This window comes from Scardinius erythrophthalmus (assembly GCF_964197995.2).
Source record: "Scardinius erythrophthalmus genome assembly, chromosome: 7".
In the NCBI taxonomy this organism is placed as follows: domain Eukaryota; kingdom Metazoa; phylum Chordata; class Actinopteri; order Cypriniformes; family Leuciscidae; genus Scardinius; species Scardinius erythrophthalmus.
The window spans coordinates 8,805,583-8,821,965 of record NC_138227.1 but is presented as its reverse complement, the minus strand read 5'-3'; the positions used below and the strand labels follow the sequence as shown (position 1 = coordinate 8,821,965).

General features: G+C 41.7%; 1 protein-coding gene across 1 annotated transcript in view; it reads right to left on the bottom strand.

Annotated features, from left to right (window-relative positions):
• The window catches only part of LOC308693256 (uncharacterized protein), a gene marked incomplete at its 5' end in the record, with an annotated part of 32,450 nt that overhangs the window by 6,328 nt on the left and 9,739 nt on the right, over positions 1–16,383 (bottom strand). The window contains 8 exons of the mRNA XM_081370050.1: positions 5,032–5,118; positions 5,706–5,756; positions 5,983–6,099; positions 6,368–6,484; positions 6,637–6,693; positions 13,376–13,496; positions 13,945–14,099; positions 15,219–15,383. Of these exons, the coding sequence (XP_081226176.1) occupies positions 5,032–5,118; positions 5,706–5,756; positions 5,983–6,099; positions 6,368–6,484; positions 6,637–6,693; positions 13,376–13,496; positions 13,945–14,099; positions 15,219–15,383 (870 nt within the window). The remainder of the gene's footprint in view (positions 1–5,031; positions 5,119–5,705; positions 5,757–5,982; positions 6,100–6,367; positions 6,485–6,636; positions 6,694–13,375; positions 13,497–13,944; positions 14,100–15,218; positions 15,384–16,383) is intronic.

Sequence of the window (16,383 nt, the reverse complement as noted above, 5' to 3'; positions counted from 1 at the left end):
TGTATGTTTAAAGGTTTAAAATAGTGCTGTGAAAAAAGGAATCTCGCTAGAGAGGCCAATCTACTTCGAGTGAAACTAAATGAGCCTATGCACATTGGCGTGCAATCATTTGCATCTGCTGCTCAGCCACACAGCGCGGGTATATAATGAGCAGGAGGTGCGATTGCACAGTTTTTTTGCTAAGGAGCCAAGCCTGATAAGCTGGTCGCCCCGACGGGCAGCAGCAGATGTAGCGACGGGAGGTACGTCTCCATTCCTTTCTTCAGGGATCGAGGGTTGCCATATGTATCCGAGACGTTCGATATCAGTCGGTCACTCTCGACGTACGTCGGACCGACTAATAGGAATCCCTACCAAAGCGCCACAGCTGCTGCAAAACAGAGAAAGATTAGGATTTCGATTAGGAGCAGCCATGGAAGGATACATATATGGGATCCCCGTAGGGTCACACATATGGAACCCAGCCTAAACCCGGTTCTCAAGGATTCAATGGATAAACCTGGCACCGGACACTCCGCCATGTCCGGGCCGTGGGTGTTGGAGAACTCACAGGTTTTTCACTCTGTAGGAATAAGGAGTACAATAGGGTGCAGCAAGCCGACAGAGCTGGGCCTCTCAGTGCTTCTACCCTTTTAGGGTGAGAACATGGGAGGAGACCGGCTCTACACGTAGGCTATAAAATCTAGCGAACATAGATAGGCGTCGCCCAGCCCACAGCTCTGCAGATATCTGTTAGCGAGGAGCCACATGCCAGCACCCAGGAGGATGCAACGCCTCTCGTGGGAGTGAGCATGCAACCTGAGCGGGCAGAGCACGCCTTGTGCTTGGTAAGCCAAGGCGATGGCATCCACTATCCAGTGGGCCATCCTCTGCTTGGAGACAGCCTTTCCCTTCTGCTGGCCTCCATAACAGACAAAGAGCTGGTCTGAGGTCCTGAGACTTTGAGTTCTGTCCACGTACAGACGCAGGGCGCAAACGGGACAGAGCAAAGCCAGGGCTGGGTCTGCCTCTTCCAGGGGCAGCGCTTGTAGGTTCACTACCTGGTCTCTGAAGGGAGTGGTAGGAACCATGGGCACATAGCCAGGCCAGGGTCTCAGTACAACATGGTTGTCACCCGGCCCGAACTCTAGGCATGATTTGTCGACCGAAAATGCTTGCAGGTCCCTTACCCTCTTGATAGAGGCCAGCGCAATCAGCAGCAAAGTCTTCAAGGAGAGAAGCTTTAAGTCTGCTGATTGCAATGGCTCAAAGGGAGCATCCTGAAGTGCTCGAAGCACCAGGGAAAGGTCCCAAGAGGGTATGGAGGGGGGTCGAGGAGGGTTTAACAGTTTTGCCCCCCTATGGAACCTGACGACCAGGTCGGGCTTTCCGTCTGATTTGCCATCTATGTGGTCGTGATATGCTGAAATAGCGGCAGCATGTCGTTTTGAGGGTGGAGGGAGACAGCTTTCGCTCCAACCCTTGCTGCAAGAAGGAAAGCACGGACCCTTTCGAACATCTTCGGGGGTCCTCTCAGCGAGAAGAACACCACTCAACGAACAGGTTCCACTTCAAGGCATACGCACGTCTCATAGACGGCGCTCACGCAGAAGTGATGGTGTTAAGTACCTCTGGGGGTAAGTCAGGGACCAGACATGGAGTTTCCAGAGGTCCGGACGCGGGTGCCATAGTGTGCCCTGTCTCTGAGTCAGGAGGTCATTCCGCAAAGGAATGGGCCAGGGAGGAAATGTCACGAGGAGCATGAGTTCTGGGAACCACCGGAAGGACATGCTCCTCGTCCTCCCTGACTTTGCACAGGGTCTGCGCAAGTAGGCTCACTGGGGGGATCGCATATTTGCGGAGGTCCTGGGGCCAGCTGTGTGCCAGTGCATCCGTGCCGAGTGTTCCCTCGGTCAGGGAGTAAAACAGCTGGCAGTAGGAGGTCTCTGAGGAGGCAAACAGGTCTACCTGAGCCTCCCCGAACTCTCTCCAGATCAGCTGAACTAGCTTGGGGTGGAGTCGCCATTCTCCCGGGAGCACAGCTCGTGACAGCTCGTCAGCCACACGGTTAAGCACACCAGGGACATACATGGCTCGAAGCGACCTCAGATACTTCTTACTCCAGAGGAGGAGATGGCGGGCGAGTTGCGACATGCGACAGAAGCGTAGACCACCTTGTAGGTTGATGTACGCAATGGTCGCAGTGTTGTCCGTACGGACCAGCACGTCCCTGCCCTGTAGCGGCCTCTTTAAGGGGCTCAGAGTGAGACGTATTGCTAACAACTCGAGGCAGTTGATGTGCCAATGCAGTTGAGGGCCCGTCCACACCCCTGACACTGCATGCCCGTTGTACGTGGCAGCCGGTGGCAGAGGCATCTGTGAACACCACAGCATGCCTGGACACCTGTTCCAAGGGCACTTCTGCCCGCAGAAACAAGGGGTCTGACCATGGGCTGAAGGTCTGGCGTCACGCCAGTGTGACTGTCACTCGGTGAGTGCCGTGATGCCACGCCCATCTCGGGACTCGGCTGTGAAGCCTGTGCTGAAGCGGTCTCATATGGAGGAGCCCGAGCAGACTTACTGCTGCTGCCATATGCCCCAGGAGCCTCTGAAAGAATTTCAGTGGAGTCGGCGCCGATGGCCTCATGGTCAGCCCCGACATGTAGCGCCATTGCACTCGGGCAGCCCGAGTTCGAGTCCCGGCTCGTGGACCTTTCCCCGATCCCGTCCCCCGTCTCTCTCCCACCTCGCTTCCTGTCAACTCTCTACTGTCCTGTCACAATAAAAAAGGCAAAAAAATCACAAAAAAGCAATATATATAAAAAAAAAATTTCAGTGGAACCGCCGTCCTGCCTTTGAACGTGTTCAAGCAGTTCAGCACTGACTGAGCGTGTTGCTCTGTGAGGCGTGCTGTCTGCGCAACCGAATCCAACTCCATACCGAGAAAAGAGATCCTCTGCACAGGGTCGAGTTTGCTCTTTTCCCAGTTGACCTAAAGACCCAACTGGCTGAGGTGCCTGAGCATGAGGTCCCTGTGTTCGCATAACTGATCTCGAGATTGTGCTAATATGAGCCAGTCGTCGAGATAACGGAGGATGCGAACGCCCTGTTCTCTCATGGGAACAAGGACCCCCTCCATGACTTCTGTGAAGACACGGGGAGACAGGGACAGACTGAAGGGCAGGACCTTGTACTGAAATGCTCGACCCTCGAATGCAAAGTGCAGAAACGGCCTGTGTCGAGGGAGAATCGAGACATTAAAGTACGCGTCCTTCAGGTCTATCAGGTTGTCCTGCAAACCAATCTCGGGGATGGATGCATTCGAAAATGCGTTTCTGCGTGAGCATTTTGAATGGTAGCTTGTGGTGGCTCCGATTCAAAACTCACAGGTCCAAGATCGGTCGTAACCCACCTCCTTTCTTGGGTACAATCAAGTAGGGACTGTAGTGCCCTGACCTCGGCTGGAGGGACCGGCTCTATCGCATCCTTCGCCAGTAGGACTGCGATCTCCGCCCGCAAGACATGGGCATCGACTGCTCTCACTGTAGTGGAGTGGATGGCCCGAAACTTGGATGTTGAGTGGATGGCCCGGGGGATACCGGGCGAACTGAATCGCATAGCCGAGCCTGATGGTCCAGATGAGCCAGCGAGACGGACTGGGGAGCGCTAACCAGGCTTGTAGAGACCGTACAAGTAGGACCAAAGGGACCATAGGTGTACCCTGGCCCGAAACTTGGATGTTGAGTGGATGGCCCGGGGGATACCGGGCGAACTGAATCGCATAGCCGAGCCTGATGGTCCAGATGAGCCAGCGAGACGGACTGGGGAACGCTAACCAGGCTTGTAGAGACCGTACAAGTAGGACCAAAGGGACCATAGGTGTACCCGGAGAGGGGCAGCACGGTGGAACACAGGGACGCGGCTCAGGAGGCTCTCTCTGGGAGGCGGCCCGTAGCGGAGTCTGAGTGTGCTGAGGAACACTTACCTGGTTCCATGTGGTAGGAGGTGCAGGAGGCAGCTTGGTTGCGCTCTCGAACCGCACACTGCTGCCCGCTGGCGATAGAAGAGGGGGATGAGAGTGGTGAGGATTCTCTCCCCCACTGCTCTTCGGGCCTTCTTCGGACCCAGAGATGAAAGAAACTGCTCTTTTATTGAGAATTTGGGTACCGCTGGTTTTGAGACCAGTGGCGGGTGTGAGGGCAGACGCAGAAGGCCGCCCCCGGCAACGAGCAGACTTAGAGACCGGCGGGCGGGGGGGTGGAGGCAGCAGCAGATGTGTTTGATGGCATCAGTCTGCTTTTGTAGAGCCGAGAACTGCTGGGCAAAGTTCTCGACCGCGTCGCCGAAGAGGCCGGTCTGGGACACGGGGGAGTAAAGGAACGGGGGTCTCCCTCATGTCAGCCAGACACAGCCAGAGATGGCGTTCCTGTGTCCACTCTGGTGGTCATCGCACGACCCACTGACCGTGCAGTGACCTTCGTCACACGAAGCGCGAGGTCCGCCGCGCCACGAAGTTCCAGGAGAACTTGTGGATTGTGACCACCCTTGTGCAGTTCCTTCAATGACTTGGCCTGATGGACCTGCAGCAACGCCATGGCGTGAATGGCAGAGGCGGCTTTCACACAGGCCTTGTAAGCCTTGCAAGTTAAGTCTGACGAGTACTTACAGGCCTTACAAAGGCTCTTGGACTCAAAAGAACTACACTAAGAACCATTATCTCCAACTGGAAAAACGTTACGACTGTAACTATTGTTTCCTGAGAAGGGAACGAGACTCTGTGTCATAGTACCGACGGTGATTGCGTCTTGAAGCATGTGTGAAATGAGTCCAATGCCATGGCAAGCTGGAAGTATGGCAGAATGACGCAGCTTTTTGTTCCCTTCAAGGAACAATGGCTACAGTAGTAACCTGAGACATTCCCTTTCAAGAGAAAGAAACAACGAGAGACTTTTAATTTTTTGGGTGAACTATCATTTTAATGGTTATGGTACTGCTGAAACAAACAGACAAAATTAATGCTGGTATTAAACACATATTCAAACATAAAATCACCTGTAAGCAGATCTAGACTGGTTGTTCTGTGGAAGAGGTTGGTAATCATTTGGAACACATGATGATCTATAGGGTCCGGCTGTAATGCTTAGATCCACAGAAGACGAAGATGATTATAAAAGAACATAAGATTTATTATGAACTCAGAATAACAAGCCAACATACATAACAATGTGCTAGTGCAAAGACAACAACGGACAATGAACTGAGGGACCAAAGTAACTTAAGTAGTGGTACAAACAAGGTTAATAAGGAGACACAGCTGAACTAAGAGAACTAATCATATCAGTAACCATGACAATGTATAAGTGGCGGGAAACTAGACAAAGGAAGCACATGTGACTGAGTGAAACAAAACAAACTGACCTTGACTGTGACACAGCATGTTATTTACTTTATGAAGCCTCTTATAGTGTAAATATCTATCAAAACAATCCCATATTGCTACAGTAACAAAAGCAGGTTTTTCAGTAACTAATGACTGATAATATTAAAACTTTTAAACCAGCAGTCATTTCCCATGCGGAATATTTAAAAATATATAATTTTACACTATGTAGTGAGACATACACTCTTAATATTACAGTTGGGATGCCTAGTAAAAGTCTTATGAGGTGTATGAAATAAAAGAAGTTTTGATTATTGAATTAAAATAAAAAAATCTCTCAGGTTACCTGAAAACAGTTGATGCAGCTGTTCCCTGGTGTGGATGTCCTATGTGTAAACTGAGCATAAAGATATTGCAGAGTCAGACTAACTGGTGAATGATAATGGTACTTAATAAAACAGGCTGTGACTGAGGAATGCCTCTGAACCCCTCTAGAGGGACCGAGGTCCACCCACCACAGTTTCACAAAATCCTATGCTAAACACTGTAGGCATATTTATTTGTATCGCATGTTTTATAAATGTTACATACATATTTAGAATATGTTTGCAGAAAAATTTTACCTGCAGCCATATGAAGTGTTTCCGTTATTAAAACGTAGTGGTGGATCCATAGACTGATCACTCTTCACAGACACACAGCTGGGTTCTGGAGATTCTGTTCTCTTCTTCTTGACTGAACTGTAAATGTTTAGAGAAGCTTTATAAAGCAGACTTTTTATATATAAACATATTGTCCTTAGGTCAGGAAGAACAGAAGGCTCACATAATGCAGAAGTGTAAATCTGTATCATGTACTAAGTGCTTTTGTGTGAACAGCATTGTGAACATGAAAACATTAGATGACAAAATAAATGGCAGCATATAAGTTACACAATGAATTTCCTGTCTCATTCAACAATGTAAACAAAACACTGATACCGTATGTATGCATAAATATTATCTGTACCTGCAGCCAGATGAAGTGTTTCCGTTATTAAAACGTAATGGAGGATCCATAGACTGATCACTCTTCATTGACACACAGCTGGGCTCTGGAGATTCTGTTCTCCTATGTTGGACTGAACTGTAACAGTTAAGAAACTGCTTTATGAATGAATGTGAATGAATTTTGGCATATCTTTACTTAAATTGAGTACCTAAGACTCAAACTTGTGACACCAATGTGATATTTTACTGGAGCACCAGTACATTTGAAGTCTTTTAAGAGTAGCCTACCTGATTCCTGAACAAAAATCTCCATTACTGGATGTCTGTGTGTCATCCATATTATAGCTGCATAGGTGGATCAGATGAGTCTTATCTTACATCCATCCACATAATTTTTCACAGTTCATTGAGAGTTGAGAAGAGTTTTGCCTAATCGTTGAGAAGTGCATGTAACCAACCGTAAAACCAAACAAACAACTGTAAAATCTGCTGACTGTTGCATATCGAGTCCAGTGACTCCAGACATTCATATTTTAAGCAGCAAAGATTTACCAAAAATGTGGTTGTGAGTCTTCTAAATGTAAGGCTGTTAGTTAGTTAGTAATAAAATGTGGTTGTCATTCTAGTTAATAAACAAGAAAACATTCTCTTATCTTGTGTTGGGACACATGCTAAGTTATAAAATGCAAGAAAAAAAGTTTGCCCCCTACCTGGATAAACTTTCACAGAATGGTGATATAATTATTATTAATATTTATATATTTTTATAGTGTCCTTAATGTAAAATATTAAGTACAGATATGTGATTAAGTATGCTAATAAACAGAATGAACTTACTCAAAGATTAAATGGACAATGACTAACTTTCCTACAGTAGCCTATGTAGGGCCTACATATGATCCGTAACTGGTGATACTGACATAAACGGGCCTCACTACAAGATAAACGTCTTTCTACGGTGTACAACCAATACATAGTCTACTACAACAAACTTATTGCATGCTGTTAAGTCTTTAAAGCGATAATCTTTAATACTCACTCTTTTTGCTATTTTGACAACGTGATGCAGTTCCTTTATGCACAAAATTGGTCCCTGACAAAAACTAACTTTCACTTTCGCCGAGGCCACGTCGGGAAAAATATTTAAATGGTTTTAAATAATTTAAAGATTAAAATGTATTTAATGGAATGAATAAATAGAAATAGTAAAAGACATAATAGGTCTAAGAAATCAATTTAAAATATTTGCAATTAATATTTTTTATTTTAAATGTGCACACATAGCCTACACTATTCATTCGTGTGTCGAATATGGCTAAAATGCAAACGTTTCTTGCCAAGTCGTTTGCAATCATAGACTATAACGGTTGATGAAGATGTTTTGTCGTTAAACAGTTAGCTGTTAGCTACTTATCTTTCTTTCCACGAACTTGTGACAGTGACGGAAAAACAGTAAGTTCCGCCTTCCTTGATTTGATTGGCTAGCTTGATAATTTTGACATTGACGAGCGCATTTAGACCACTGAGGAAGAGCAGCCTGAAAATGTAATTATCCTAAAAATGTAACTTTTAAAACTTGTTGTCATCCTAACAACAAACATCTTTACTCATTCATTCTGCACTAAGATGATAACTCCTAAACTGAACTCCCCAAACTCCGCCTATGACCGCAGGATTAAACCATTGCAGCTTCAAAGGAGTGCAGTAACAATCCTGACGATCATTCATTTACCGAGAAGGACCTGGATGCAGCCTGCGGATCGGGGCGTGGCTGCACGTGTTGCCCCGCCCCATACCTACTCTGATTGGCTCCATTGTCTTTCATAGGCATACATGAAAGAAAATGTGTTCGTAGTTGGTGTGGGAAGGAGAATGTCATTAATGAAACTAGAAAAGCTGTGCAGTTTCACAAAGCCTTACTTATAATGTACAGAAGGGAAAAAACATCAGCATAACTCGCAATATCCCTGAAATTATTGTTTTGGTAAATTACTAACGCACAAAGGACACCAGAACATTAATAATATATATATATATATATATATATATATATATATATATATATATATATATATATATATATATATATATATATATATATATATATTTTTTTTTTTTTTTTTTTTTTTTTAAATTGGCTGATTATCCAAAGCACCGGATCCGAGGGTCTTCAGGTAGATGAATGAATGCCTGCCTGTGAAAGCTTTTTGGATTGAGGCATCTTTCACACATCTAACCCATCTTTTTCATGTCAGTAATAAGGTTTTGTGTGACTTCATTTAAAGGAGAGGGAAGGGCACCTGTGCGATCTCATTTCCTTAACTGACTGGTTATCTTTTGGAGAAGTCTTAACACGTTTCACATACTATCCTGTCAATGATAAGTCATTGTCTTCATAATATAATTTTGAAAAATATAACTGTATGTTAGTAGATCAGTCAGATTGTATTTGTCTATACACGGATTGTGTCTGACTTCCAGAAAATCCAGATATTGTCAAAGGATTCACAAAACTCAGGGTGTCAATTACATTTTAGCTTACAATTGAATATGGTTAAGCCAGAGGTACATTCTGATTTATGATACATGTCATGAGTGTATAATTTTAACAGTGGTGTATTAATTGTTACTTTAACGGTGCTATAAGCGATGTCAAGTTTTTTAGGCCGAATTTTTTTTGTCACATACAGCAAACATCTCCTCACTATCCGCTAGCTGCCTGTCCTCTGAACTCACTGTAAAAAAAAAAAACCTGGTCTCTATAGACAGCCCAGGCTCCACAAACGCCAACAAAAACAAACTGGCCCAGCCTGGACCACGAAACATAACAAACAGTGTTCCAGTCAATAACCTATAGTCTTGCAACCGGCCCCAAAATGGGAAGTAAGACATTTCCTATAGCACATGAAGGCAGCATAAAATCCATTCATTCATTCATAAAAAAAATAAAAAATAAAGTAAATAAACTTTTAATTTTATTCAAATGTGTTTGTTATTTGTTAGATGTATCAGTTTGTGTAAGTGCATATTTTTAAAAATGTATTTTCATATTCTTTTGTCGATTGAAAGTCTAGAAAGTTTGGGACAACGTAACACCTATAACCTATATAAAATGTATTTAAAAGGTAGTAGAAAATAACTGAAGGCATGGTGATGTAAAGACAGTTTTAATGTGAACATACACCAAAGATGTTTGAAAGACATTTGACAGAGTGCCTATGTGGCCCTCTGCTGGTGAAGAACATCTAACACTTTTTACGATTCATTTACCCATAGGTGGATTTTTTTTTTCAAATTCTTACCCTATGACTTAATGAACAATTTACCAACAATGACCAGTGTATCACAGGCATTCTGTAATGCTTGACTTTTTTTCTGGAAGTTTGAATCTCAAATTATGCATTGTTATTATCATTCAGAATACAAAAGAAACACAAAAACACAAACACACACACACACACACACACACACACACACACACACACACACACACACACACACACACACACACACACACACACACACACACACACACACACACACACACACACACTTGAATATGTTGTTTACAGGGACTTTCCATAGACATAATGCTTTTTATACTGTGCAAACTGTATACCCTACCCCTAAACCTACCCATCACAGAAAACCTTCTGCATTTTTACATTTTCCACAAAAAAAAAAACACAACAGTTTATAGGTTATTTAAGCCATTTGGTTTACGAGGACACAGGAAGAACTCAAATTAGAGCTCATTCACCATCAGCTGATCATAGATAACACTGCTATCTAAAAGCTTAACAATATTAAAATGACACATGCAGAATGATACATAATTTCTGATACACAAAATTAGATCTAATTTGGAAACACTAAGCAAACATTGTATTTACTTTAAGTTTGCTTAATACTTATAATACTTATAATATAGAAGTTTATAATAAGCCAATTCTCTCGGTTTATCACGTTCACATAGTGAAAATATTATTATACAGACATTTACATATTTAAAACAAATTTCAAATTAGCATGTTTGAAATGAAATTTTTTTTTTGTTTGTTTTATTTTTATTACGGAGTATGCCCAGATTATAAAAAATAGGGCTGCAATGGTCCACAAAATTCACACTTTGGAATACCTCAGTTTTGTAGTAACCATTCAATATGATTTTGGTACAGCAAGAATTGAATCTTGAAAAAAATCTACCACTGAGAATACATGCATATTTGGACTCATTTAAATTTTTCAGTTAAACCAGATTTTTTTCAGACAAATTGTTGGATTCATTTTGTCCTGGGGATTTGGATATGCATTTGTACTATATTGCACTTATCGTTGCAGCCCTAGCTTATAGCGTGGGTCTTTCTTTAGATCAGAAAGCAACTGCATTCCTAGTTTATTCCCAGTCAGATCCAGTTCTCTCAGGTGTGAGGGGTTTGATCTCAGAGCTGAAGCCAGAGCAGCAAAACCTTCATCTGTGATGCCACAATAACTCAACCTGTAGAGAACAATGACACACACTTAAATCTCTTACTGCAGAACATGTAGATCAGAAGAGCAGAAACTATCTTTTCAAAGAATGACCACAAATGTGTAGCAGATATCACAATAGCCCCTTTCACACACAGTCTTCACTGGTAAATTACTTTTAAGAAATCATGTTTGGACAGGACCTTTTAAAAAATCTGTAAATCTGTTCTAGCAATTTACCAGTATGAGGAGTTGAAACATTACCAGTACATTACCTGTATGATGCTGTGTGTGAGCAAAGAATGAGGATTACCGGTATGAGCACGTACGATGTCTGAACCACTGATCAATATAAATGAAATCTTTCACGGTGCAGTTTTGGTCAGTTAACCCTTAAAGGGTTAGGCACTCAGGGAAGGGTTAACTGCCCGAAAAGATTTCACAAATCAGAATAATGAAGTTAAGGACTCAGGGAAGGTTTAACTAGATTTACATTTAATCATTTAGCAGATGCTTTTATCCAAAGCGACTTACAAATGAGGAGAGCAATAGAAGCAGTTAAACTAACAATAGGACAACAATATACAAGTGCTGTGAACCTTCCCAGTTTAGTCTAACTAAGTCTAAGTAAGTAGTAAGTTAGTCTAAGAAAGTATTAATGGATCAAGTGTTGCCGAAAAAGATGAGGCCTCAGCCATTTGAAAATGGCTACGGACTTAGGTTGGGTTGAGTAAGGCAGGTCATTCCACCGGCAGGGAACAGTCAAGGTGAAGGTCTGTGAAAGTGATTTTGTGCCTCTTTGAGATGGCCCGCTCGAGACGAGGTTCACTTGCAGAATGCAAGCTTCTGGATGACACGTAAGTCTGGAGTAATGAGTTTACTCCAGACTCCAGGCAAGCATCAGTGCCTTGAATTTGATGCTAGCAGCAATTGGCAACCAGTGCAATTTTGTGAGGAGAGGAGTGACATGTGCTCTCTTCGGCTCGTTCAAGACCACTCTTGCTGCAGCATTCTGGATCAGTTGCAGAGGTTTGAGAGTGCAAGCTGGAAGGCCTGCAAAGAGAGCATTACAATAGTCCAGCTTGGATAGAACAAGCGCTTGGACAAGGAGTTGTGTAGCATGCTCCGATAGGAAGGCCCTGATCCTCCTAATGTTGTAAGGCAAATCTGTAGGACAGGGCAGTTCTAGCAATGTGGTCTGTGAAGTTCAATTGATCATAAATCACAACTCCAAGGTTTCTGCTGACCTTGATGGAGTTATGGATGTTGAACTTAGCTGAATGGAGAAGTTGGTCGAGACCACAAGCAGCTCTGTCTTCGCCAGGTTTAGTTGAAGGTGGTGGTCCTTCATCCAGCAAGAAATGTCTGTCAGGCAGGCTTAGATGCGAGCAGCAACTGTCGAATCCTCTGGTTGGAATGAGAAGTAGAGTTGTGTGTAATCAGCTTAGCGGTGATAGGAAAACCTATGTTTCTGAATGACAGATCCTACTGATGAAATGCAGATGGAGAAGAGAAGTGGTCCAAGCACTGAGCCCTGAGGCACCCCAGTAGCTAGATGTTGTGACTTAGACACCTCACCCCTCCACGACACTGAACAACCTACCTGAGAGGTAAGACTTGAACGGTTGGAGTGCAGTTCCCGAGATGCCCTTCGTCTTTAGGATTGACACGAGAATCTGGTGGTTAACTTTGTCCAACACAGCAGACAGATCCAGCAACATGAGAACTGTGGATTTGGTTAAGTTTTTATTTCTTTTCTTTTCTTTCTGGATCCTTTAGTTTTCTAATGCAGAAAAGCTAATAAAAATGACAGGATTATGCACTACAGTTCTGCAGTTTGCAAAACAAGGTTCAGTTGGTTCAAAATGAACCATACCAAAGACTTTATATATACAAAGATGGTACACTCACATTACTTATAAATAGGCCCAATATACTCGCAGTTAAGTAATTTAAATTTGAGTGTGGCAAGCAGGTTTTGAAGATTGAAGGATTCCCCTATAAGAGTAAATAGGACTTGGTCTTCGATGCCATAATTAGGCGCCCAGAGGCATTGCAAAAATGTCCAAAGAGTGAACAGACTTTCTTTGAAAGGGACTTTGACCATACATATCACTATGATAAGATTACAATCCTCTTCCTTGTCTTTATGTTGGCATACCCATCAGAAGGTTCTCTAGATCCTGCTAGTTCTAGCTGCTTTGAAACAATATGTCATGTGAAAATCACTATACGAATAAAACTGTAGGTGCATCCGAAATTACATACTGTCTGAATAGGTGCTACATTTGAATTTGAACTTTCTTCGTGATCGTTAAAAAAGTATGGTTCTATATAGTATAAATATGGGTGACATGGATGAAATTTGGATGCACTACATCCACCATGTTGTTACTGTCATTTATTCATGAATCCACTCCCATGGCCTCATGGGATACTACTGTTTTTTTTTTTTTTTTTGGCATACTATATAGGGAAGTATTCTAATTCAGATGCAGCATTTGACTGTATCCTCAAATACAAAACAAGGTTACACAGGTCATCAGAGAGATATTACCTCAGTTTCTCCAGTTTACAGTGAGGATCTTCAAGAGTAACACAGAGCAGCTTCCCTGGAACCTTTAGTTCATTCCAAGACAGATCCAGTTCTCTCAGGTGTTCAGGGTTTGATCTCAGAGCTGAAGCCAGGGCAGCACAACCTTCATCTGTGATCGCACAATGCTCCAACCTGCAGAGAACAATGACACTATTTGGATCAGTTTAGTCATAATATTTATGTCCCTGGTTTTATTTTTCATTTACATGCGTAAAAATATAAACACTACTGGTCAAATGTTTGGAATAATTTATTTTTTCTCTCTCAAGTTTTTAAAAGGCTGCATTTATTTGATCAAAGTGAAAACATGGTAAAAACAGTAATATTGTGAAATATTATTACTCTTTAAATTAATTGTTCTCTAATTGAATACAAATGTAATTTATATCTGTGATGCAAAGCTGAATTATATATTTTTTGGCCCATTCAAAAGAAAAAAAAAAGTAATCAGATAAGCAACAGCCCTGAGCCAAGATTCTGATTTAATATTAACATAATTTGATTGTCTTACTTCAATTTTTGCAGCTTACAGTGAGGATCCTTCAGTCCAGCAGAGAGCAGTATCACACCAGAATCTCCTAGATGATTCCATGTCAGATCCAGTTCTCTCAGGTGTTCAGGGTTTGATCTCAGGGCTGAAGCCAGAGCAGCACAACCTTCATCTGTGACACCACAATATCTGAGTCTGTAGAGAACAATGACACAATTCAATGCTCTTTGGACTTCAGATGTTTGGAAAATCCTTTCCCATTTTTTTATTTATTCATTATTGACAGCAGAAGAGGAAACAGGCAATAATAGGGAGAGGACAGTGTTAAATCTTAAATGGTACCATGTTAGTGATGATTTATACAAAGTATTATTGCACATAATATGTCTCTATTTCCTAAAAACTATATATTGCTTTGTGCACTATATATGGATGTTACTGTATAGCCAATTTAAGGGGGCTTAGCTCATGAATATAAATCAGTTTGTGATTGCTTAAACCAGCGACATGTGCAAAGGTGTCAACCTGCTTGAATGGGACAGATAGCAGCAGCAACTATATTTGCAGAAATTTTCAGTAAATATTAACACATAATGTTGCTGCTTTGAAACAATCTGTATTGTATAAATCACTATAAAAATAAAGGTGGTTAAAGGTGACTTGGCAACTAATTGCTCTCAACAAAACATTTTATTATATAATATATCCTGGGAGAGGGTAGATAAGTTTTTCATTGATTGGGCAGTCTTCAAAGAAACTCATTCAGGGTAGCTTAAGAAACTGTATTTTGACGAAAGCCAATTACTTTAATTAAAGATAAACATTATCTAATCTGGCAACATAAAAAATACCACTATTATATAGATGCATGTGAGCTCAGCTAAAGCGATAAAATGTCCAAAGAATGCAGTAATTTCATCAAATTACCAGCGAATGCGCTTGGAAAACACTGAAATTAATGGGTTTTAGTGGTGGAAATATTCAGTGCTCGCCTGCTCGGAACCATTATCCCCACAATGCTTTAATTACGCATTGACTCCACATTCACTTCCCCTAATTAATATTAATGATTCAAGTCAGGAGGGGTATGTTAACCTTCCTAACCCTGGTGATAGAATTACTTAAAATAATAGGAAAATTACAGCCCATTAGAAATGTGCTTTTGATCTTGAGGTGAAAATGGATGTGAGTTAAAATGCCCCCAATCCTGTTTTGACTAAAACCCCTCACACCTGATAGAAACCTATGCTTCAGTCACTATTGAATAATGTCTAAACACCAGATCCTGGATGACTTTGAGAGAAATGATCTTACTCCAGTGTTTTCACTTTACAGTCAGGATTTTCGAGTACAGCAGACAGAAGCTTGATGCCTGATGCCTCCAGATTACACTGACACAGATTCAGGTGTGAGGGCTTTGATCTCAGAGCTGAAGCCAGAGCAGAACAACCTTTAGCTGTGACATCCATATCATTCAACCTGTGAAGAGAACAATGACAAATATTTTCTCTGGAAAGTTAATATTCAAAACAATATATGCGGAACAAATCCCACACTTCTCGCTCCTTGGGTGACGCTTGAATTCACGACACATAGAAAGTAGTGGTGTTAATATGGAACTAATAATATGACAAAATAATTTGAATTTGAATTGTGTAAATTTGAATTATTTCAAATTATTTCAGCGGACTATTATTATTAGAATATTAGAAATCTAATACTCAAGCTGTTTTCTCATTTTTCTACTCTTAATATTAAACAAAAAAACGACTGAACGAAAGATACACGGATTCTCTTGAACCACCACCGCGTTAGCGGCAGAAAACTACTGCAGTGCAGCCAAAATGCTCTGTTCAACTTATCTGAGATCCTTTACTCTTCCCTGTGGATGACCTGTGACCTACTTTCTATAAGATCTGAATTTTCCACGGTTTGAATTTTAGAAAACTGAATTTGAAGTTCTGAATTTTTTCTTCGTCTTGAAAACTTGAATCTGTATTTTTTAAAACTGAATATTTGCAGTCTAAGAATTCAGAACAAAAAAATAGCCGTTTGAAAATACATGTCTATAAAATTCAGCCATAAAAACATTTCAATTCGTTAAATTTCAAACGTTCAATATTCATTTAAAGAAATCAAATTTAGAAATATTTAAAATACCATTCAATTTTGTTGATTACACTTGTAAATAATTCAAATGTACACAATTCAAATTCAAATAATTTTGTCATTATTAGCTCCATATGTTTACTACACAATGAGATTCAGGGGGCCCCCTGCTGGCCACAAGCGACTGAATTCATCTCATTTAGCTTTCTGAGCATATCAGGACTTTGACTCATCAAAATGTTTTGTTGGTTAAATCTAAAGACCAAACGAAAATATCCAGCATTAAAGGGGTCATGACATGACAATCAAATTTGCCTTGATCTTTTGACATAAAATGTCTTTGTATCATTAAAACATCCTACAAGTTTCA